At 36.5% G+C, this 25883-nt stretch overlaps 1 protein-coding gene across 1 annotated transcript; it reads left to right on the top strand.

Moving 5' to 3' along the window:
* Window positions 1-1053: 1053 nt before the first annotated feature.
* Window positions 1054-24953, top strand: LOC116166055. Its single transcript, XM_031480882.1, has 4 exons — window positions 1054-2467; window positions 14417-14629; window positions 15000-15108; window positions 24785-24953. Exons 1-4 carry the CDS (start codon window positions 1456-1458, stop codon window positions 24951-24953), a joined length of 1503 nt encoding a protein of 500 aa, XP_031336742.1. The 5' UTR covers window positions 1054-1455.
* Window positions 24954-25883: the final 930 nt, after the last annotated feature.

The following is a 25883-nucleotide window of genomic DNA, read 5'->3' as shown; positions in this document are numbered from 1 at the left end:
TTATTTGTGGCCGGATTTTTAACAGAAGTTGCATCTTACAAATGGGAAATGAATGCAAGTGGAAATGCGCTTTATGTAAATCGTTTACGATTACTTTTTAACTTGTTTATAGATACCTGGCTTACTTAAGTGTTAGGTCCTTTCGAATCATCCAATGCCTCTAGCTTTAAGTTCTCTCGTAAGGGAATTTGTGAATTTTGAGGGCGTTATTCAAAGCAACGTATCTAAAAAACGAAAAAAATGTCAACCCCATTAATATACCTTTTTATATTGTATCAATGACAGTAATTGTAATAGGAAGGGTGCATCAGGAACTGGGCAAAATAAAATTGGTCTTAATCCCTTCAACTTTAATTTCTCAAAGTATGCATTTCTGAAACTATCAATCTTGGGTACATAAAGTTTAAAGGGGTAATTTAAGCTTAAGGTTATATCATGCAATTTACTGATTAGCCCATAAAATTATGCAATTTTAATTTTCCATCGAGAGAGTCGTTCCCAATTAGTAGGTACCTTCAACCTTCTAATTACAGCACGGAAACGGATTCTGTTTGAATTCGGATTTCCCACTGTTGGGTTTTAAAACTGTTCTCAGAAACAGAAAATTTGCCAAAACCCAGACGATGGTAAAATATAACTTTTCCTTTTCTAATTTTTACGCAAAAAAAAAACATTACTTTCATTATCGATCGTTGTTGAGATTCCCAAGTAGAAAGTGATTGTATTAATTGTTAATTTATATACAACGCACGATTGAGTTGCTGTAAATCACGAATAGCAATTGAAAGCAAAAGGAGATTGATTATGTTTTAATTTATTAAATCCCAGTAAACGACGAAAGTGGGTTAATGTACTTAACATTACTTTAATATTGTGGATTAAGATTAATAATTTTTGTGTAAGTCTTTCGATTTTTTGGCACAAATAATGAGACAATATGATAAGTAGTAGATTTGAGAAAGAAAAAAGTTTACGAGCGATGCTTTTGTATGGGGAGCACGAATTCAAGTGAAAGTGGTGAGTGTGTGAAAGTTTAACTCTAAAGTATGGTTTCTTTGGTAGCCCCAGTCGGCCTCAAGCGTCTAAGGTAAACTGTGATGTGGATAAGTGGTTTGCCGTGTTAATTTTTTTAAATTTTGATTTTCGTGCAAAATTCCAAATTTGTAATTTGTGTCGGGAAGAATCTATTTTTAGTGTAAGTGTACACCTTTAAGCTACATATCCACAACACCCTGCACCTTTAAGCGCCTTATAATAAAGCACCGCTAAACTGCCCTAGATTTAAACGCGGTCCGCGTCAAGTGATAAGTTACAAACCAGTAAGATCTGCGGTTGTAAACAAAGACGAAGGCACGCGATCTGCTAAAGAAAGTGATGTGAAAGCCTGCACCGATATTTTAAAGCCATAAACAAAATACAGAAGAACGAGAGCAACCTAAATGGAATACTAGTAGAATGAGGAGAATTCACTCGAAAGTGCTGGCTATTGTTATGAGCATATTTTTAATTCAAGCTACCGATCCACCCTTCGAAAAAAGCACAGATCCTCTACTACAACCCCAATACCCAAAGGCGCCATTTCGGCTAATCAACTTCAAATCGTACATCCTGACACCGGCCAATGTAGATAAGTTAAAGTTCACCTTTACGGATACGGCCAGAATAGGCCAGGCGAAGAATTGCGAAGCGGGATGTCTAAAACAGAACAACAAAGAGGAAGAAGAAAGAGTGAAACTGCTTCAAGATTATGTAACTCAAAGTACGGAGACTGAGAGTGAATCATCCCATCAAGCAATCAATAAATTCCTCGGCCGACAGGGAAAAACCAAATACGAGAGATTGCTGGAGAAGAACTTCGTGCAACCATTACTCAAATTGTACGCCCAAAACTCGACTGATCCGAATAACGGAAGAATATCCAAGGAGGACAGTCTTGAGCAAATACACACAGATTATAACCAACCCCTGTATTATTCGCACCCTCAGGGTGCCAGTGCGAGAAGATCGGACGCGCATATGATCAATAACGACAAGGAGCACATCGGTGAAATTCTACCACCAAACTATCGGGAGTCACCCTCCGACTTACCCCTACGAACTTACCACAATTTTCGCAAATCTTACGACTTTAGTGATTTCGAGGCGGTTACGCGTTACAGACAGTCGTCCCCAGTTCACTTCCGAGAATTCGACTACCCCATCTTATCCCCCGACGTATTCGACGCGAGTGAGGACGTCCGCTTTAAATCCTCCTTTAACCGACCGGACAATTACCCAAGACTGTATAGGGGTCACCGAGACAGCGGTTCCCAATGGACCACATTCGCAAACTCGAGAAGGCCGCGAGTCATCTTCCCATCGGATCTTGTAGCGTTTCGTGACCAACAATCGCCAGATGACAATAATGATTGGTTGGCCGGCGATATCGATTTACAGGATCTTCAACAACCTGAAACTAACGATAGAGGTTAGTAAATATTAAATTATAATACTTTTACTTTTCTCCGAATAACACACATCCATTTGGAACACTTTACTTTCATTCGAAAAATCGGAACGTTGTAGGCGAGAGAATTTCATGAATAGAAATTTCGCATAAGTAGTGTAATCATTTTTTTTTCACACGAAATTTAACGATCGAATCGCATCACGGATCACTTTTCCTTTTCAAAGAGTATAGCCATCAAATTTCATATTTGAACATCACCATTTATTAATATTTATAAACAAACTTTCGCTCAGTGCCCTCGCTATGATAAATACAGTACGATTTTCACCACTGACAATTTAAGTCCATCTAATTGTGCAATAAAGTTTTTATTAAAAAAAGAATATCAGCCCGAGATTTAGATCTGTTTGTGTGTATCCAAGGATACACTAAGTTCTTCAGCATTTTTTAATTAGAGGACTCTCCCTTTGCTAATGAAATTTAATGAAAAATTCACCTTTTACTAAATTTAACTAATAGACAACTTTTAATGCGATACGATGATTTCCATAGAAACCATTAACCACCAAGACAAATACTACTAAATTATAAAACTGGACCGCTATAACCCACACATGGCCAATAGTTTAAGGTATTTTAAATGGACCATCGCTTCATTGTTACAGTATAGGTGGTAATTCATTCGAAACTTTATACAAACCATTTTTAAATGGCAAACTCTAGACAACTTCTCTGATTCCTGCTGAGATTTGTAGTTTCTAAAATGCATAACGCTACACGAACACCCTGTACCAGAGAAAACTAATGTGCTTGTCACAAAATTTAACCTTGCCCAACCCAAAAAAAACCTTTCATTGATTTTTATTTTTTGAAAACTTACACTGGTTATACTTTTTTTAAAGAGAGAAAAAATGCCGTTTCTTTATTTTGTATATCACCCTCACCACACCCTTAAGCATTCATACTGACATAAAAATCTTAAATTAAAAACACCACATGTGATACCTCTTTGGAAAACTTATTAAACACGCTTTTCACTGGTCATAAAAAAGAAGGGTGAATTCAATACCTCAAATCCAAGAAAAATTTTATTTTAACATTTAAATAAACACATGAAAAAATTCCAATAAATTTTAAAAATGACGGCCATTTTGTTGGAGAGAGTTCTTGTCCAACGTTTTGGAACACAAATAAATACACAAAAAAGTGATTTTGTTCCTTAACCCGTCGAATATGTACAGGGTGGCCAAATAAGAATGCGAGGTACTGTATCTGGGAACCTATCCATCGTAGAGACTTGCGGTAAAAAAATTTATTACTAAAACGGCCACGAGAAAAACCTGGAAAATATTTTTAAGTTTCGGCAATGGCCGCTAGGGGGCGTAACTGAAATTTGGAATCTAAAAAAGTGATTTTTCAGTGAATTCCGCTATATTCACCTATCAAAAAAATGTCCGGTCTTTAAAGTTAACGATAATGTGAACAATTTTTGTTTGACAATTTTTCCTGTATCTCTAAAAATGAAGTGGTGGGGGGTATTCAAAGGTTTCCGTAAAGAACACCCTGTATCTTCGAAACGGCTGAGCCGATTTAAACAAACTCGGTTTAGTTCAAAAGAGCTATTGTTCAGCTACAAATATTATACTATTTGATGTTTTGTTAGTTTCACATATCGCCGGTTGAGGGCTTTTTTCGACATTCCGACAGAAATGGTGAATTTTCTCAAAAAAATTAAATGCATTGGTTCGATTTTTTTTTCATGAAAAAGTGGCTAAATGATGCCTAAACGAGCTCGCGAAAACAGCCCCCCACCACTTCATTTTTAGAGATACAGGAAAAATTGTCAAACAAAAAAGGTTCAGATTATCGTCAACTTCAAAGACCGGACATTTTTTTGTTAGGTTAATATTGCGGAATTCACAGAAAAATCACTTTTTTAGATTCCAAATTTCAGTTACGCCCCCTAGCGGCCATTGTCGAAACTTAAAATATTTTCCAGGTTTTTCTCGTGGCAGTTTTAGTAATAAATTTTTTTACCGCAAGCCTCTACCATGGACAGGTTCCCAGATACAGTACCTCGCATTCTTAGTTGGCCACCCTGTACACAACAAATTTTTTGGAATTCTTTCCATTTTAGTTGTCCGGCAAATAATTGCTGTGGAATTTTTTTCCAATTTTCAAAAACTAATTTCAGTTTGTGATTTTCATGTTCAAAAACCTCGTCGAAATAATTATTTTTTTCGCACCCCCATTTAGAGGTACATGGTAGGAATTTTGAATTTTTTTTGCAAAATCGTTAAGGTCATAATGCTTATGGTTGTTGACAAAAAAATTAAAGAAGTTTCACCACTTTTTTGAGGGTGGCCAAGCGAAACACCATGGATCATCGGTTTATTTGAAAAAAGTGCTTGTTTTAATCCCCTCTACTACTACTAAAGGATTAGTACACTGAAAATAAAAGCAATGCTACTTTTATCACTTTTTGTAATGTACGGGTATTATCTTCCTGCTGGTTCTTTGTTTATTTTAAAAAATACCTTATAGTGTCTAACAAATTATAGAGAAATACGTCGTTCGGATTCTCCCTAGCTGTTACAACAACCACATTTACCATGTTATTGATATCTCTACTCGTGAACAAAATTATAGGCATTGTACGTTTTCTACGACTTACCTTAACATTTAAGGTTAGGTTTTATAGTATAACCAGTGGTATCACGAGTGGAGTATTTTAATTTATGAAATTTACGTCAGTGTAGGTTGTGCTTAAGGGGTGGTGCAGTTTCAAAAATAAGTAATTTATATTGCCCCTGGTTTTTAAAGGAACTATATTTCTTTAATTTTTTCCATATCTCTCTTTAATAAAACAAGTTGGAAGGTATTCGATACGTCGAGCTACTTAAGCGCGTTTTTGTGCGACGGATCGAGAGTTTATTAGCGCTGAATGCAAAGGATTGTGACACAAAGGTAAAACTTCAAACCCGAGGATCTTACGATGATTCTTTCGAGAATTATACCTATACCTCGGGCGACATACAATCCCTCGGGCCGGAGGCCCTCGGGCTCGGTCGCTATCGGCATAAATATCGCTTTAATGCCCTTGATCCATAAATAACTATACATCCTTAATGGTTCTATGGTTTCCTCTATTTACTTTAAATTATCGCTGTCTAAGAAATGAGATTCTCTGGCGCCACTTGGCTAGTTCCAATTGTAATCACAATAAGTGTACAGTTCTAGATAGGTTAGCTTACTCACCTATAAAGAACGGTCATGGAAAAAGCTGAACATACAATTTTTAAAAATTTGGATGTTAGGTTGAGGTCTGTCTATCCGTTAGTACTAGCGGTATAACGGAAATTCTTGAAAGATACTGCATTTTTTTATACCAAGGTGCCACTTGGTACAGTTGTTCCTTAGAGCCATTTAAACGATTTGACCCGAAGAACACTTGACATTTTCCGTGTGGGTAGATTTTAGAGGGGTTGGGGGTGATTTATTGTAACATTTTTTAAAAAACTAAATATGGCCTAGAGACGAGACCTGGGGGTCGATTTCGTATAATTTTAACCCGAGGAATCCAATGGTAGCGTAATCCGGATACCGGAAGTCCGTGAAAAGCCGCCATTTTTAGAAAATGACAGCCTTTTGATCGAATATTATATTTTAAAGGCACACCGAGTCGTGTAAGGTGTCTAGACTCATGTTTTTGGGGTCAGGGAATTCATTTATGATAACAAATATAACCTACTGTCATCGGAACTGCATGAGAGGCTTCCCTACTGCACTTTTTGAAGACGTCGCACGCGGTGAAACCCAAGATATTCCAAAGTTTTAATATATAAACTTATATTATTTTATTTAATAAAAATACACATTAACAAAACATAAGATATATTAAAACATGGGGTAAAAAATGTATAAGCCTATGAAGAATCACCAAGTACATCGCTGACCTCCTCTGAGATTGTGTTATCACCACTGAAAAGGAATTTTACATATAAATATTAAAGGTTCGGTAGTAAATTATATTTAAAGTATACAATATTCTTACCCTTTGTTTGAGCAATCTCCCATACATTTTTGGCATGCAGGGGAACATGGCAATCCGTGTCGCCGCAGCGTGGAGGAGCACATAAGGAGGGCGGCGTATGTCGCTGGCCATATCTGGGGATGTGCAAAACACGTGATGAGAAGCTCTACAACTTCAGAGGGATGGGGATGGACCCTTGAAGCCAAAGGCTGGAAGGTTCTGTAGTCCAAGCTGCCACAAGTATGGAAGGCAGTCCGTGCTCTGGACAGGTGTGGCTGCGAGACCCTTCGGTGCAACTGCCGGCGACACGGATTGCCATGTTCCCCTGCATGCCAAAAATGTATGGGAGATTGCTCAAGCAAAGAGTAAGAATATTGTATATACTTTCGGATATACCTAATTTACTACCGAACCTTTGATATTTATATCGGGTGAATATTCCCAAAATGAACATAGGGAATTAACATGGCAAAAACTCGAGAAATCCACTTACCAAAATCATGTTTAGGCATGACTAAGACGAAAAGCAGATTCAAACGTCGAAATCAATATCAGTTTATGACACCTGGCATTAATTTTTAGCGCATTTTTGAAAAAAATACGCTATTATATTCGTTATTGCTGGCAGGCCGGCTGTCCGCGTTAGATCTCCACAACTACAATAGCTAGAAACTTCAAATTTTCACTAAAAGCTTCCTGCTATAGTGTAGATGTGCAGGCACTAGTCTATTTTGAGTTAGATTACTTGCGAGATCGATAATTGAAGAAAATAATTTCGATATGGGTTTCGGAGGTGCTATAATTTTACCGTTAGATAGCGCTACCAGTATAAAAACTTCATAGATATATAAATATTTATATATCTATGAAAAACTTATTATTTACTTTGTGATTTGTTTTACAAAATGAAGACGTACCGTCAATTGAAATTAAATAAAATGAATTATTTAACGCAGCCAAAATTACTCGTGAGATCGATAATTTTAAACTTCGCTAATAAAATACTGACCTGCATTACAAAAAATGCGCTTTAATCATGCATATGCTGATTTACAACTTGTTTTGTAAAATGCGGTTCACTGAGGAAAAAGTATTTATAATAAACAACGTTTACAGCGGAAATATTTACTCTAGTACGCGATATTTGTTTTCCGTGCATGTGAAAACCTATTTCAATTCGTTAGAAAATTTACATGGTTTAACATGATTTTGCTAATTGGATTTATTGCCGAATTTTTGATAAAATAATGAGAAATACACCTGAAAATAAGCTAATTCGTATATCATTAGATGAGAAAAAAAATCTTCTTTTGATTGGTGTCATTACAAACCCTCTAAGTTAACATGGGGAGCAACGATCGGCAAAAAACGTTTTTCGCATGTTAATTTCCTACGTTCGGTTTTAACAATATTCGCCCGGTATGTGAAATTCCTTTTCAGTGGTGATAACGCAATCTCAGAGGAGGTCAGCGATGTACTTGGTGATCCTTCATAGGCTTATAAATTTTTTACCCCATGTTTTTGTTAATGTGTATTTTTATTAAATAAAATATTACAAATTTATATAGGTATTAAAACTTTGGAATATCTTGGGTTTCACCGCGTGCGACGTCTTCAAAAAGGGCAGTAGAGAAGCCTCTCATGCAGTTCCGATGCCAGTAGGTTATTTTTGTTATCATAAATGAATTCCCTGACCCCACCCCAAAAACATAATTCTAGACACCTTACACGACCCGGTGTGCCTTAGAAATATAATTCGATCAAAAGTCTGTCATTTTCTAAAAATGGCGGCTTTTCACGGACTTCCTGTATCCGGATTACATTTCTGGCGCTACCATTGGATTCCTCGGGTTAAAATCATACGAAATCCACACCCAGATCTCGTCTCTAGGCCATATTTAGTTTTTAAAAAAATGTTACAATAAATCACCCCCACCCCCTCTAAAATCTACCCACACGGAAAATGTCAAGTGTTCTTCGAGCCAAATCGTCTAAATGGCTCTAAGGAACAACTGTACCAAGTGGCACCTTAGTATAAGAAAATGCAGTATCTTTTGGTATACCGCTATAGTACTACGTGGGAGAGCCGAAATATCAGCACTGGATAGCTTGTAAAGCTCTAATTTGAAAAATAATACCGCATGAAAAAAAGTTTCGCAAACGAATTCGCAAAAGATTTGATGCGAGGGAACTGAATTTTGTGCTTTTCCTGTATTAGTCACCGTTATGAACAATACATGTTCCTCAAAATCTGTAAATGCTACCGTGAAAAATGATAGCTCATTCTTAAAAAAAACGAATCGGGAAGGAGTTGAAGAAATGCCCAACTACACTTCCAAGATAACAAATATATTATTCCATTAATAACTATAAGTGGACCTTATTCTTTATTTTGTGACTAGACGCTCATTGTAAATTTAGCCTTACTTGAACTGCTAATTAATTTGAACCAGTTAAAGATTTCGTAAGAAGCTCGGATAATTCAAAAATATTTATCTATAGCAATAATTGTCCATCACCTTTCTTATCATCGATTTGAACTCTATTGATTTGGCACAAGTGCATTAATATTTCCTTTAACGAAAAATACTACGTGTCATGATACATGTTACGTTACATAATAATTTAATAGCTACAGAACTGATGGGAACGATTGTAATGTTGCTTCAATTTTAATGGGAACTAGGTTCCTATATGCACCATTTAAAAATGGCAGATACAATCTACTTGAGCATTATATGTGTATTTCCAAAAACGTCCTGTGGCCACCCAAGATCTCCTCCCCGAGGAAAATTCACATCCAGAAATACTCGTCTCCTAGTCACTAGTGGGCGTAAATAGGCCCACGAGGAGTTTTTCGAATACTGGCGTCAATGATCTACAACTTAGTTTAATATCGGAGAAATATAGTCAGTGGTTTTTTATTTAATTTCCAAGACACGTTAATAGTATAAAAGCCTTTTTACATTCGTTGTCCTACGGTTCGGCTTTTCCTTTACACTTGGTCGCGATATCTCTATCAATAGATAATTTAACAATATGATCGATGCTGATGTTTCCATCTTTGTCAATAACATCTATATATTTTTATATATACATTTTACATAGCAAAAGAACTCCTCCTCAGGATATTCCAAATGCTTCATTTTCTCGATTTGCCTTGAGTCTACGTTTGATTCCACTTTGCACTTTTCCACGTGAGGAGCGACGATAGACTCCCATAATTCAATAGTATCTGGACTAATCTGATGACATTCATGCAGTATACGATTGAATAACTTTAATTACTTCCCTTAACAGCTATACTGGTGGAAACAAAAAACGCTAGTATTATTAAGAACTTCATGGTGGCTTCTTCAATTAATTTCTTTGGACATTTCTGCCGGTCTTTATACAAATTTGATAACCGTGATACTGCTGTCGTCCAATTATTTATGCAATGGTTATCTAATGAAATATTATGCACGAAAATAAACATCGACACGCCAAAAAAATCATCACCTTTGATTGACATTATTTTTCACTTTTCGTGCACGAAATGAATTTTTGTGGGTTTGCTGTCAGCGCCTAGTTTTGTAGAACGAGTCATATTAAGGATCCTTTCGTTCTCCTACCAATGAAATGGATTTTTCAAAAACGTTGGAGTTTCATAACAATCAGGAAGCGAATGCTCTCTAAAACAAAACTGTAACTTTGTCAGAATATTAAATTCTGGTATGTGATCTTTAGAGTAGAAACGCTCGAAATATTATTTCCCCAACATCAGGTTTGACCGAAAGTGACCCTAAATTTAAAAATTTAAATTTGCACCTAATATGTAGTTTTGGATAATTTATGCGAGGTGAGTCGAAAAATTAATAAATGTTACCTATTTTTTAATTTCGGTGCCCGCGTGGATGATCCAAAATCGTTCTCCACTAACTACACATCCTGCTACCCACTAACTACAGAAACCAATTTTTCCTGATTAGAACATCTGGCAAATTGTCATGAATCAATAAACATTTTGCGAACGAATATTTGAAACGGAAAAATCTGTAAAAAAATGTCTAAGGTCTCCTCAATTAGTCTGTGACCTAAAAAAACCTTGAATACTCTTTGCAGGCTCCCTCAATGGCTTTTGAAAAAGAAAACCCTTCGAAAACCTCTGTGTGAAAATTGAGTTTATTTTATAGGAGTGGACAAAACCATAAGGGGATAGAGGTAACAGCTATACAATAAATAAATTGAATTTACCATGCAAATTGCAAAACACCAAAATTACAGAGATTGGTAATCAAATTTAGGGAAAAATCGAAAAGTAACACAAAGGAAAAATACAAAAAAACTGTCGAACAAAAAAGGTGCCTGGAATCCTACATAATCGCAAAGAACTCAGGGATGGAAATATATAGCTGTGGCGAAAAGCTATAGCATTTATAAGATCGAATTAGCAAAATGAGAAGGTTCTTTAAGCACACCACATTACTAGTAAAGAAGAAGAACAAAAACCCTAAGAATCCTAAAATTAGAACTAGATTTCACGTTTAAAGAATAGGTACAGCACCAACACCAAAAGAAAAATGTTTGGCCGACGAAGGGGAAAAATTGGATTGTCAATAAAAATGATCCATGCGTCTCTAATTTTTTCGAACATATTTCTTTAAAATTTTCAGTTATATTTTCAGTTTCAGAATTCCGTGACACCTGTAATTTACCTGGAACAAGCTTAAAATTGTTAAAAAAAATAGCTAGTTCATATACATTTTGATTGATAGGGACGGGAGCGCTTTTATCCACTCTGCTTCATTGTACGAACAACAAAAACCTAAATGCAAGTTATGCGGGGAACACTGCGGTGAAAGAAAGAGGGCGGACGAAGGGCAGAAACTATCACTTGGCCAACGGCTACTGCATATTTCTGTCTTCTCCACCTCCTGACATCTGGCGCAAATGGGTAACAAGAAATCTCAAAAAGTTTAGAGTATGTTCTGATAAAGAAGGAGAGCTGCTATCAGGATAATTCTCAGGCTCTAGGGAGGTCGTGGGACTTTTTTGAGCGTTATCCTGGAAGGTGTACCAACATATTCCATAATGTCCCGCTTAGTAATTATAAATGTCCGGGTTTGGAGGAAAATTGGCTTAATTGTACTGTACTAATAGTTCTAGACATTTCAGATGCTTTGGCTTCGGCAGTCCCTTTGTCATTATGTCGGCAAATATTTCTATATATTCGATGTTTGGACTCTCCTCACAATTTCTCCCACAAAGTGATGTTTGACTTTAATGTGTTTCGTTCTGTTGTGGAAGACAGGGTTTTTTCGCCAACTTTATTGCTCCATTATTATCCCAGAACAATTGCTCCTTTAACTTTGTGCTCGAATCCGGGTTCTGTAGAAATCGATGTGGGTAAACCGATTCTTTTAGAGTTTCAGTTAATGCCATGTATTCTGCTTCTGTAGATGATAAAGCTGGAGTACTCTGCTTTCTCGATTCCCTCTAGATCGGACTTCCTCCAAGAATTAACGTGTATACCGTGTACAACCTTGTATTGTCGACACCGTTCGCGTTTCTTCAACCTCCTTATTCGCTACACCTGACTCCTGGCGACTTTTTTAATTAAAATCAAGCCCATGACAATAAAACAAATTCCTCAATATCATTGTAAGATATTGCAAAAGAAGACTATTTGATGAACAGAGAAACGAAATTACACTATGACCATAAATAATGGCATTTTATCCTTCGAAGATTCTCTAAGCAGGTTTTTCGAAACCTACTGACTAAGCGAATTTTATTGAATTGTCCCATCTGTAAAGAAGTGACACAAACCCAACAACCGTAATCGATTATTTGGTCCGATAACTTTTTATACATAAACAAGTATTGCGAATTCGTTAGTTACACTTTTTTTTCATTACGCGTGACTTGCAGGATTTTACTCATCATTACAATTTTTTTTCGCATGTTTGAATTTATAATTTTTTGAAATTTATCACTTTATATATATAGTTGTCATTAATTTCAATATCGTTTTTTATGATACCCCCATTTTTCACATTGCATTTACTTCTATGTGGATTTTCTGCTCCCGTCTTCATTTTGATTCTGGGGGCTGTGGTTTGGTCATTCACTGAAAGTGATGGAATCTTGGGAGGACCTCTGAAGAATTTCTTGTGAATCTCTTAGTAAAAGATACAAAAAACTTTTATACCAAGTGCCTATATGTATCAAATTTCCACACAAGAAGTCAGCTTGGTCTCTCAAACACCCTGGATGAAGCCCTCAACTCACCGAACCAGATAAACAAAGTTCTCAGATATCTAAATAACATCAATTACTGCTCCAAAATATGAACCCTTGCTTCACAAATATAATGTAATTTACCATTAGCCTATAAACTTATACACAACTGTATCTGTGTCAATGGCCTCAGATATGCTGAGACACATTAATCTCAATAAAATAAAAAGAAAATTTCATTCAAATACTTTCATAAACAAAATAGTCTGCAATTTATTCCATAAATGGTAGGGATGCGAAAAGGGCACTCTGAATGTTGAATCGATTAGACTCAATTTTTGGAATTGCGTATTATATGACTATGTCCACATTTAATTTCATGCAATTCGGTTCATAACTAATAGAGATGTCAAAAGGGCCTTCTTTATTTTTTTACCTATATTGCCAATTCACAAACTCCTATCCACAAATTTGATAAAGAATCCACCTAGAAAATTTCTTCGTAATCGGTCGATTCGTTATTGAGATATCGCGCTAAAGGACGGACGGACAGACACCGCATATAGGATTATGGTTACTTGCAAATATTATATTTCTAATTCAATTAATCAATATTAATTGAAAAGAATTTACCTTGTATTTCGATAGTGGATTCACACTGAATATAATTAACAAAATGCTTCTAAACTGCACATTTCTACATCTTTCCCCAATCAACGGGTATGCTGGATTACCTCCCGAACGCTTTTCTTACAAGTTTAAAGGTCCATTTCTTAAAAACAACATAAACAATTAGGCATGCTAGAAACGTAAATGTCTCGCCTTTATTGCTTTAGTCTCATAATGGAATTCAGGTTCTGCCTCACGTCATACATTATTAGTATGTGTTTAAGATCGTAAAAACCAACTCTGTTTTGTTAAACAAACTGGTTTATACGGAGAAGGGCACGTTACGCATATTAGTAATAACGAGGGTCCCATATATATGGACGTCAAGGAAATTACAAACCGCGTCCGCATTCGTTATTTCTATTTAAAAATTCCAGTTAAACATACAGATTCGTTTTGCTTAATTATCCCTTAATCACTCTTTACCCAGCAGCATCACTTCAGTACTTTTGATGGGGATGTGAGCTTGTAACATTTTAAGATTTTCCAAGTTCTAGAACCTTTATAATAGCATTTGAAAACCTTGGACCTATTCATGAGCCTTCAAAGGTTTTCAATGGCCTCGATGTGTTTCTAAGATCCTTCATAGACGCCTTGCATAATCGTTATGAGTATTTTAATATGCTTTTACCAGATTTAGTGGGTTCTAACCACATTGTTGTAATGGTTTTTAGAGTCTTTAAAAACCTTAAAAGATTTTCAATGGATTTTAAGAGACATAATGTTTTAAAAGCTAAGTCCTTAGGAGGTTTTAAATATTTAATATTTAAATACGCTTTAACATTAACAGATCTTTAAAAGTTGTTATCGTTAAGATTCTCCAAAAGCTTTCAGAGTCCTTGAGATACTCTTTAAAAGTTACCCCTTTAAAAGCTTTCCCTTTACTGACTCATTTTCATTTACTAGATCATCTAAAGCAGACAGTGCGCTAATAGAGGTTCATAAAGTGACCTTGACCACGACAACACTAATTTCTAACAAAAATACATACCTATGATTAACATGTATTAATTTTTCAATGTATAATAACTCTCTTTGGACAGATGACGATTGCGCACCAGACTCGACGTGTGAATTCTTCCTAACGTGTTGGATAAAAGGGGGGCTTCTAGAAGGTCCATGCGGGGGACTTTTTCGCGGATGTTGCCATCATGGATATTCGAAGACGGGCGAAAGCTCGAGCCAAGCGGTCGGTACTCTCGAGGCCCCCCGAGAAACCGCAAAAGCTCAGACTAGCCTTCTCGACCTAACTGATCGTAAGTTATGTACACCTCTGACTGTACCGACCGTCAGGCATAAAGCTCATTAATTATAATTAATTCATTTATAACTTCATTGTAGAGACTAATACAATTGATAATAACAATATTTGGTAGGTTTGCACGTGGGTAAGAGCACCTTCTTTGTAAATGCACGTAGCGATCAGACGATGTACATACAAAATATCATCATTAACAAGTAGATAGGTACGAGGAGGAACAGGAGAAAGTTAAAGGTGTTTGTAATCAAAATACGATAACGACCATCATGTCAATAATCTTCCAGTGTGAACTCAACTTTCACTTCACTTTTTCTTACTTTTGATGTTAAAATGAGTCATAATAAAGTATGGTACTTTCGTTGTAGGTTGTGGAATTTCAAGTCGACAACAGGCGCAAAGAAGGATAGTAGGAGGCGATGAAGCCGGATTTGGCACATTTCCATGGCAGGCTTATATCAGAATTGGTTCATCGCGGTAAGAAACCACTTTTTTTACTTAATCCGCATAATTGGTGTGAAATGACCATTATATATATTTCTTGATGTAATTGTTGCACCTTTATGTAAGCGTTGTAAATATTTTTAAATGGTCACGCGATATTGGATTACACTGCATTAGCTACACTTTATACCATTTCGTTGTGACACGATAAGGTATAATGAATGAAAATTGCCAACCTATCTAGTCAAGCTTGAGCTGCATATAATTGCACTATAATTTACAGTAGCTAAAATTCTCCTTGAATGACCTTCCTTTATTACTGTGAGTAATTTCACAGATCTACACATACACAGATTGCTAACCTTATGCATTTTTTGGGAAACAAATTTAGGTATACTTAAAAGCGCCCTCTATTGCGAAGCAGTATAAACATGTACCGTTTAAAACTGTAATATGACGCTTATGTATTTATGCATTAGATGTCGCTGCAAAAAATTTAAAGCGGTAAAGTGTGCATATAATTCAGTTTAATTGTATTTTACCAGGCAAGTTGTGGGGTAGTTTTGATTTATTTGATTCTATATGTTTTTTGGGGTGCTGAATCCGAATCTTAGGTTTGCTAACAAAATTTCATGACGCAACAAACGCAAAAAAATACAAAAAAGTTGAAAAAGATATTTTTTTTAGCAGTTTTGTGCTTACAACTCGAAAACTATCAACTTTTCGAAAATAACCTCCCTATCTTATATCTTATCGGCGTGGTAAAGAGTGTAACGTTAATGATGGCAGAGATATGCATAGTTTGTAAGTATGCCTTTGCGGTTAGCAATCTGTCAAGACCTTTAAAGCCGCAAATAGTTTCCGCCAACTTCAAAAAACCTTCACGGTTCTTTAAGGACCTGCCCTATGTTCGTGTGTATCTGTGACCACAGGGACCCGCTGTTAATAACTCCCTTACGACGAATGAGTAGCTCCAGTGCTAAATTAAACAATTATGGCTCAACGTACCTCCTATCATATCATACCACTGTAATAATACGAATATTAAGGAATTCGAATTGTGCAAACTTTAGCGCTTTAATTTTGTTTCAGCGACATCTAACGCATAAATCCATAAGCGTCATATTAGAGTTTTAAACGATACATGTTTATACTGCTCCGCAATAGAGGGCGCTTTTAAGTATACCTAAATTTGTTTCCCAAAAAATGCATAAGGTTAGCAATCTGTGTATGTGTAGATCTGTGGTAATTTTAAATCACAAGCGGCATATGGGGATATTGGTCCTTCGAGCCAGGTAGGCACGATAATCAGCGTGGGGCAATATTTCACCGTATTCCCTTACCAAATCCATATTTGATGCAAATTTCGCATTTATTTTTGAATACAATTTGTGGTAATTAATTACAATGACGCTAGCAGAGAAGCCTGTTTAGACACCAAATAAGTTTCCTTGTGATAATCAAATAAATAAACAAAAAATAATGAATTATTTCAAGTGCTTTATAATAAAAGTATGAAATGCGCATTTGAGAAAACCGACGGGGCAGCAAACACAATACCGCTCACATTTTAATGCACATTCCATCATCTAAGGAAGATGGAACATATTTAGATCTGTCCACATGCGTGAAACGAGGGAATAATATCGACAACCTCAAGTTCAAAATATCATGGACGCTTGGTGGGACCAAACAGGTGCAAGTGTGATGTATAAACCATAGCAAGGAGGTGGGATTTGAAAGAAGATTAAAAAATGCTGTGGCTACACAGTTATCACCCGCAGTATGCAATAGTTTAATGATGGGTTTATACAATCATTATCATTAGCTCACTAAGCTCATGATGGTTTCAATGGTTAGCAACGCGCAATAATCCTTTGTTTCTATTGGCTATTCCTTAATGATTTTTGATAGTGAACTAATGATAATAGTTGTAGGTATAAACCCACCATAACCACAATATGGAAAAACGTCAAAAATTGTCAGTTTTTTGTTACTTTGACACTTGTGCATGCGCGGTTTTGCCCAAAAGCTTTTCAGTGCTTCCTTTTAATATGTCTAAGAATGTGCGTACCAAATTGATTTTCAATCGGTTCTCCCGATAATGCCCTGATAATGGCCGTAAATGAAAGTACAGACAGACAGACAGACCAACAGATCAGGAAGTTGCAGCGGGAGAGTATCCTCATATTCTTTTAACAAACTACCTCTTTCTGGGTAAGACACTATGGCGCGCACAATGGATCCAAAGGTCAAAGTGTGTAGGCGTGATATAACCCAACCTAAGGAGGAAAAACACTGAAGAGGAAGACTTGAAAGAGGTATGATGTGGCACACACAAAATGTGGAAGACCTGAAAGAGACGCAAATGAAACGTGGAAGGCGAATAAGATGCATGAGAATGTGAAGGAGGTGCGAGGGAGAATTAAAGGAGGCATGAAAAGGAAAGGGAACAGTAAATGCAAAGAAGATGTGACGGATATATGAAGCATAGAGAAATAGGGAGCATGTGTGAGAGAAAGCGCGAGGAATGTAGTGGTTGCGATGTTATTTTGACGCTGGCAAGACGCAGGGGAAGGAAGTAGAAGAGATGCAAAAGAAACGGGGGATTGAAGGAAGCTTAAAGTAGGCGTGTAGGAAACGTGAGAGGAACGTGCCAAAACATAAAACAGGCGTGAGCTGAAGGAAATCTAAAAGTCCCTACGGAAAGAATGTGTACCAATGTGGAGGTTTGAAGCGGCCCGAAAGGGCGGATGAGTCTTGGAGATGCAGAGGAAGGATGTGAATAAGACACTAGCAAGACGTATGGAAGGGGTGATTCAGATTGAGATGTAACGCCAGGGAGGGGACGGTGGGGATCTGAAGAAACCTAATCCTAATGTCCGCGTCCTAATGTCCGCGTCCCCCCCCCCCCATGTCCGCGTCCTAATGTCTGCGGTCTAATGTTTTGCGGCCCATTGCCATAGCGCCGAGCGAAGGGTGTGCAATGAAAGCATCAAGCAGGATTTTATGGATCATATGAAAAAGACCTAAAGAATGTGTGTAGGTGGCGTCAAAGAGATGCAGTCGTCGGTATTAATATGTTTGCAAGAGAAATGGGTGTAAATGTAAAACGTAGTGATGAATACCCAAAGGAGAAGAGGCGTGATTGATATGTAAAGAAATTGTGAATTACGTAAGTATGATGCGTTAAGAAAACGTGAGGGAAAAGAGAGTTGGAAGGAGACGCAAAGGAAATCTGAAGAACGCGTGAAAATGGCGTATAGGTTTGAAGCGAGCATGAGAAGAGGATAAGTCACACAAAAAAAGTGAGAGAAGTGTTAGGAAGGTATGGTGAAAACAGGGAAACGGGATAAAGAGTGCGAAAAGAAAGCTCAAAGAATGTGTGTAGGAGTCATTAAGAGATCTGGAGGAGTAAATGAGACATGAAAAAGGCGCGAAGCAGATTTTAAGGGAAAGTATAGAATGCATGAGAGAGGTTTGATGATATGATGCAGGCATGACAGAGGGGTTGAAGGAGGGAGGAAAGAGAACAAATAAATAGACATATTGAAGAACGTATGATACCTGCGCAAAAAGAGGTGCTAGGAAGATGTGATTAATTCGCATCCAAATCATTTTTTGTTGTTAATTACGCAGAATATACTTTTATCGTATCTTTAAGAAATAAAAAAGTTTGCTATGTCCTTCTGTCTCTAGCGATATCGTATCCTCACATGTCGGAAAAAAAGGGGAAATTAAACTCATAAACGAAACGTATTTGTTGGATTTATAGTAAAAGTTTCAGTATCATCTGGAGAACTAAAGGTCCGAGTACTGACACGGAAAAACTGGAACGTCTGGACAGACGCATTTGGTCAAAAATTCAAGTGCGAATATATCAAGAGCAGAGTATAAGAATGGGCTTATAATAAGGTAAAATAACACTTCTGAATGAGACGTATCTTTTGATGGAGTCTAAATTTTGACTTCCACTCTACACTGAAAACATTTGCGAGTGGTCATAATGCTAATTATGCGGGTCTAGGGTGCATAATATCCAAAGAGCAACGTTTCCGGATGCGACTTATCCGGAAGCGAATTATGGGATGCGAAGAAGAACAAAAATAGGGCGAGGAAGGATTGAAAAAAGTCCTAACGGTGAAGCAGGAGAAAAGAGGACTGTCGTGGAAGCGTGAAGAACATTCTCGGAGGCATGAATGAAATCTGAAGGTTTCAGCACATCAACATACTTCATGATGGCTTGTGAACAGAACTGTAATGGACCGTAGACCCTTCCTCATTTATTTATTTACTTATTGCCCCTCTTGTTCTAGGCTTACGCTCAATTACATAGTGACCCGCATAATGCTTTTTAGAGGTGCCCCTGTAGAAGGTTTTAAGTTGTTCTATACTACTCCGATATCTACCTTACGAATTAAGAAAACTGCAGGAAAACCTAATTCAGAGGACCTCAGCCCAAGTTTGAACATCCGACCTCCGGTGTTGTAGCCCAACGCTCCACCACTGAGCTACAAAACCTTCCTGTGGAGGGCTGTAGCTTCTTTAGGATTCTGTAACGTGGTCTTGATGAAGAATTTGGCGGTCGCTGTCCTGGTACCCTCGACCAGTGATGGATCCTATTCATCTCCTCCCGCTGGCGGTGATCCGGTCATATTGACTTCTGCCTGGCTCCTTGTTTGGTCAAGTCAACTGCCGTCATGTTGCCTGCAATGTCCGAATGCCCTGGCACCCACCGTAGTATGATGACGGTTGCCATTTGCCAATTTCTTTAGATTGCAGATGCACTCCTTAAAAATGGACACACAATTTATTCAGAGTTTCAAGGCTAATCAAGAAAAATGAGTATAAACATTTTTTACGTTTCTTTGAGCGAAAGGTGTTCAATATTTGGGGTTACACGGATAGACCAATACAAATCTTTAAATACCCTACGCCAACTAAATATTATTCATATGAAATTTTCCTGTATCTACTAAAAGCCCACAATTTTTTTATAGATACACTAGACAGAGTAATTCTGAATGCCCCCATGGCTAGATGTAGTTGCAAGTTAAGTACTGGATCTGTAGCATCTTCATTGGGAAAATGCGAGGGAAAATGTTTCTTTCGTTGGAATGCAGCAGATGAAGAAAGAAAATTAAATAAATCTATCAAAAGAGGTCCTGGGTATATGGCTGCAGCTTGGCATGCGTATTATATGCTATACTAATTTTGAATTTCATGCAACTAACGGAGATGTCAAAAGGGCCTCCCTTATTTTTTGGCTTACATTGCCAATTCACGAACTCCGATCTACAAATTTGATCCCATCTGCAAAAAGTTCATCGTAATGGGTCCATTCGTTTTTGAGATATCGTACTAACAGACAAACGGACAGAAATTATGAACTCGCTAGGAGTTCTTAAATAATGCAAACTGTAGTTACGTAGATATAGAAATAAATTATTTCAAAGCTCTGTAAACTGGTCTGAAAAAATGGGCCGAAACCCGAAAACACACCCTCGTAGTTTTTCCACCGATTACTGAATATTGGGTGGGTATCAGTTCGAATACCCTTTGTAATGCATCTGTTTCTTTGTGTTAGGTAACATCTACATAACATAGGTATAATATAACATAATTTTATATCCATCAATAAAACATAAGCTGCACGGTCGTAACGTTACTAAACACACCGGAGGAAGACTTTTAAATAACGCATATTTTCCTATCTGTTTCGCTTTGTTGAGTTATTCAGAGTAGAACATTTAAGTCTATTACCTAATTCTAATAATATAGTGCGCTAGAACTAATAATTTTCGAAATATTTAAAGAAACATGCGTTTCTACATAATCACTCAACGTAAGTATGTTAATGATATTCAACTATCCGAATATATGTATATTCTTTAATTGTTGCATTGGTTCATCGTTTTAAACCTTCTAAACTTCTGTGAGTCATTGGAATTAAAGTACCTATGCACAGAATTTTGTTAATTTTGGGTTTATTTGTATAAATAGATTGATAATAAATTAAACGAAATTAATTTTCTATTTTGGGAGACTTATGTATAAAAATTCTTGATAATTACTGCCCGTGTATTTTGTGTTAAAATTACTGACATTTTTTTAAATGGGATACCTAAAAACAGGAAAAAGGGATAGTAATGTCTACATGTAAATATCTACCCATTAGCTAATACCATGTGAATAGGAAAAATTTAACCTTACCGTAGTGCTGGTGGCTATGACGAAATTGATACCAAAATGTTAAACTTACTACCGACAAAAGCTATTGAAGCCCTTCAACACATCATTAATTATTCGTTAGGGTTAGATCATACCGTATTCCCTGATCTATGGAAGCGTTCAGTTATCACTCCACTTGTTAAAGTGCAGAGTATATTATGCGCGATCTCCGACCGATAAATATTATCCCAGTGCTCTCAAAACTTATGGAGAAATACTCGTATATGCACGAACAGTTTGTGGGTTTTTAAAATCAAAATAAAATCTTGAACGAACAACAATCAGGTTTCAGAAAACACCACAGTTCAAATTCATCCCTACTGAAAATAGCAAACCATTTTTCATGTTGCTTTGATAAGCGAGAGGCCGTTTTCTTAGTGTGCTTGGACATCAGTAACGCTTTTGATACTGTAAATCACGAGCTACAAGAAAAAGAACTATATCCCACAATATACTGCTCTTCCGCATTGCACTACTGTATGTAATTTACGTATTATTCTCATTTGTATTGTTTCAATCCATGCGCTACTAATAAGCTTTAATAGACAGCAGTGTAAGCAATTACTACCTAATGGTAGTATTGTTAGTCAGTCGGGCTATTTAATAATCTAAGTATTTATTTTGCAACTTAATTTAAGCTTAGTAAACATTATGAAAGGGATTGTAAACTACTGCGATTGGCCGTTACATTTGCAATCAGAGTTGTTTCATTCGAAGTCTGGTTTTTGTTTGTGGGGTAGTACTGGACTAAACGATTTTGATTATCATATACCACTCTTCATCCACCACATTTCTTCATGATATTCTGGGCGTTTTCTTTCTGTCACCTTCAATCCATCTATCCCACACGCCCGTACAATATTGTATATGTTATGTCATTTTGTATTCCCATTATTTGCTGCCTACTGTCTTCGTCCCCCCTGTTAAGTCTTCTATTTCCCCTTCGCCTGTTGTTAAATAATATATTTTAAATACAGGGTGAAAATGTTGTCTCGAACACTCTTCATTCATCTTTCATTAAATATTATTCAAGAGTACACTTTTTTGGACACAGTAGCATAAAAAATTATTATACTAGGTACATATTCAAATTTAAGAGAAAACCTGAAATTAAAGACAACAGTTCTTAATTTTATAATTTCACTAATTTGCGTTGAAAAAAAGCGTTATTCTTTAGTTATTCTTAGGTACAGTTCTTTTACTTGTATTTTGCATTCTTTTTCGTTGTATGCAATGAATTTTTCTAAAACGTTTCCACTTAGGCCTCCACTTCATCGTTGGCTTTACTGGCTTGTGGTCCGCACTGTACTTGTTTGGAAAGCTCTTTTGTCCGTTTTCTCTGCCAGAGTCGTCTTCCATTCGATCCATTCGCATTCCGAGGTTTGGCGTGATGGCGTCTTTCTGATGAACCTGATGAAGCTAGAAAAAGTTGGTGGGAAAATCAATGTAATGAGATAGAAAAGCTTGAAGCAAAAGAAGGCACGATATTATTTACAACAGGATTAAAGGGGTTATCAGCGATAGATCATCAAGAGTTGGTTATTGCAATGAGGTGCAATACAGGATTGGAAAAGTACTGAAAGAAGAGGAAATACATAACACATAACACTTACACTGGAAACATAAAAATCGGTCTGTCCAGACAATACTGGAGACAGTATTATACTTAATGAAGTGGAAAGAGCAATGCGAGATGTGAAATCAGGTAAAGCTAAATGGAATTTCAGTGCAGATATCTGTCTTCATGAAGTAAAAAATTAAACAACTAACATCTCCATGTAATGATATATAGGGTGGTGACTTGCGTCACGCATCATAGGGATTTCAATGTAAAATTCATAACATGCAACTATTGGCTCCCCAAATTATTTTAGAGCAAAAATGTATTAAAGTTTTTTGTAGAAAAAAATCTTTACGTCAATAAACCGTATTAGTTTTCAATTTTTTACATAATAAAGACGGAAAATTGGAAAAATAAAACCCGCATCTTTTGCAATAATCTGCGATGCCATGGAATTTTCTAAAACAAAAAGATGTCCAGTTATCAATTAGCAGTAGTTCGAAATGGATTTTATGATTGACTTGGTTACTGCCTTGCAGTTAATGGTGACTTATTCGAACATTTATTGTAAATTGTTATATTAGGAAACCGTTTTTAGTCATTTGGTCTTTCTTTATGTTGAATTCGCTGTTCTAAATATAATACTTTTTGATAGAATTTGATTTGTTTTATAGCAGACATTCCATGGCATGACGGATATTGTAGTTTTTGTATTATAAAATTCCATGGCATCACAGATTATTGAAAAAGATGCGGGTTTTATTTTTCCAATTTTCTGTCTTCATTATGTAAAAAATTGGAAACTAACGCGGTTGATGACGTAAAAAATTGTTGTCTATAAAAAAACCTTAATACATTTTTGGTCTAAAATAATTTGGGGAGCCAATAATGGCATGTTATGAATTTTACATTGAAATCCCTATGATGCGCGACGCAAGTCACCACCCTGTATATGAATCGAGGGAATGAGCAGAAATAGTTGGAAATAAATAAAAAGGGCATTGGAATGGCCAATGAAGCATTTGTAAGGAAAAATAGAATACTGTGCAGCAAATTGGACATGAATCTAAGGAAAAGAATAGCAAAGTGCTTGGAATGGAGTGTTATGCTGTACGGATTTGAAACGTGAACGCTTTAGAAATAAGAATTGACGGTACACAGTTTTCTACACAGAAGTACGGGGAGTTTTTTTTGTGCTTCAACCCAAAGTACTTCGGAAGAACATTTAATAGTGGATGTTTTTTTTTTAGTAGCCCACATCCGTCTCGGTTTCAGCGAGCACGTCAGTTGTATTCATTCAATAACAATAATTTTTAATTTTTAATAACCAATATTAAAACCGAGTTATTTTTTATTAGATCCATAAACGGATCATTAAGTAGAATTATTGTTCAGTTTAAGGGTTTCGTTATGGACACATAAAATTGATTATATCACTGGGCACATATTATATGCGTAACATTTCCTAACCAAATTAAGGTGTTCAACAAACTATTTCTTTTATTACATAGGAAGAAATTAATAGAACTGTTACGAAAGTTTAAAAATGGCACAGTTGTAACGAATATACAACATGGTCAATTATGACGCAAGTCGTTTTAAAACAATGGATAATTTCATTATAGGCCCAATAAAGTTTGCCGTCTTAGAACTCACGAAATGCTTCCAAAAGTTGTAAACTATAGTCATTGTCACGTCGACCACACGAAATTAAATCCGATGCGTTGCGAAAACCTCCTTTCGTACAATGTTCTTCAACGGGATGCAATAGTTTAATTAACCGCAATAAGTATATGCAGCAATGCTACTTTCATGAAAATTTTACGCTTTCGGCGATTATTTAAACGTACAGCTAGATTAATAATTTCCTTTATTTAAATAAAGTAGCACTTCCTATAATCTATTTTTCAATTTCAGATGCGGAGGTTCGTTGGTCAGCAGAAAGCACGTCGTGACTGCTGGACATTGCGTTGCGAGAGCAACCCCTAGGCAAGTGCACGTCACGCTCGGCGATTACGTGATTAATTCTGCTGTTGAACCGTTACCTGCCTACACGTTCGGAGTGTCTCAAATTCAGGTTTGGTAAACATTCTTTTTTTCATTTGAATTTTGATTTTTTATTACTGTGTTACAAGGGGATCGAAAACACTAGTATCGTTTCCTTTACTAACCCGGAAATGTTAATATGATCCTTCTGAATTCGACTTGCAAATATATAGACCATTGGTCGAAAAATAATATGGCATTTACAAAGGTAATGTTATTACCGTAATTTGTTAAGAATGTAGAAACAATGGTTTGGTTATGGCTTTTAATTTACCGGAAGCCCGTCTATTTTTATTGTAAACTAGCTGTCCCGGCGAACTTCGTACCGCCTTGTCGTAGATGACCCTACAGACATTGTCCTGTCTTACCTATAAATATTTATATTTAATTCGAACGGAAATTAAAAAACTGAAATAAAAAATATTATTTCCAAAGTACATTCTTTATTGTTGTGCTAAACAATTAATAACTTAAGTTTGATTATGTATATTTTTAGTCGTGGTACCCAGAAAGGTTTGTCACTTTTCGATTGAATGCTATTTCTTGAAGTGCATTTGGAGACACAATTTTTTTTATTTTTCATTTGGAACGATGAAAAATAAAATGTTGTATGTACCTCAGGCATTACTCAATATTTAACCCTCGGGCGACTTACAATCCCTCGAGCCGGAGGCCCTCGGGCTCTGTCGCCCTCGGCATAAATATCGCCAATGCCCTTGATGTATAAATAACTATTGTTTTTCCTTCTGGTGCGTACACAAATAAATCGGAAGGTTTTCCAACGCGTGAGCAGGGCACATACAGCTGGCCATGTGAGAAGCACCGGTATTCCAAATTCAATCCACACACTTGTAGCGACTGCCCTTGCGCTTTATTTATGGTCATTCTAAAGGCGAGACGCATCGGAAACTGCAAACGTTTGAATTCGAATGGTATATCTGTTATAATCATTGGGATGTGTGGCAACAGT

The sequence above is a fragment of the Photinus pyralis genome, unplaced genomic scaffold (genome assembly GCF_008802855.1).
Source record: "Photinus pyralis isolate 1611_PpyrPB1 unplaced genomic scaffold, Ppyr1.3 Ppyr1.4_LG1, whole genome shotgun sequence".
NCBI lineage: Eukaryota > Metazoa > Arthropoda > Insecta > Coleoptera > Lampyridae > Photinus > Photinus pyralis.
Note: the sequence above shows the minus strand (reverse complement) of the source record. Positions and strands in the feature narration are given on the sequence as shown.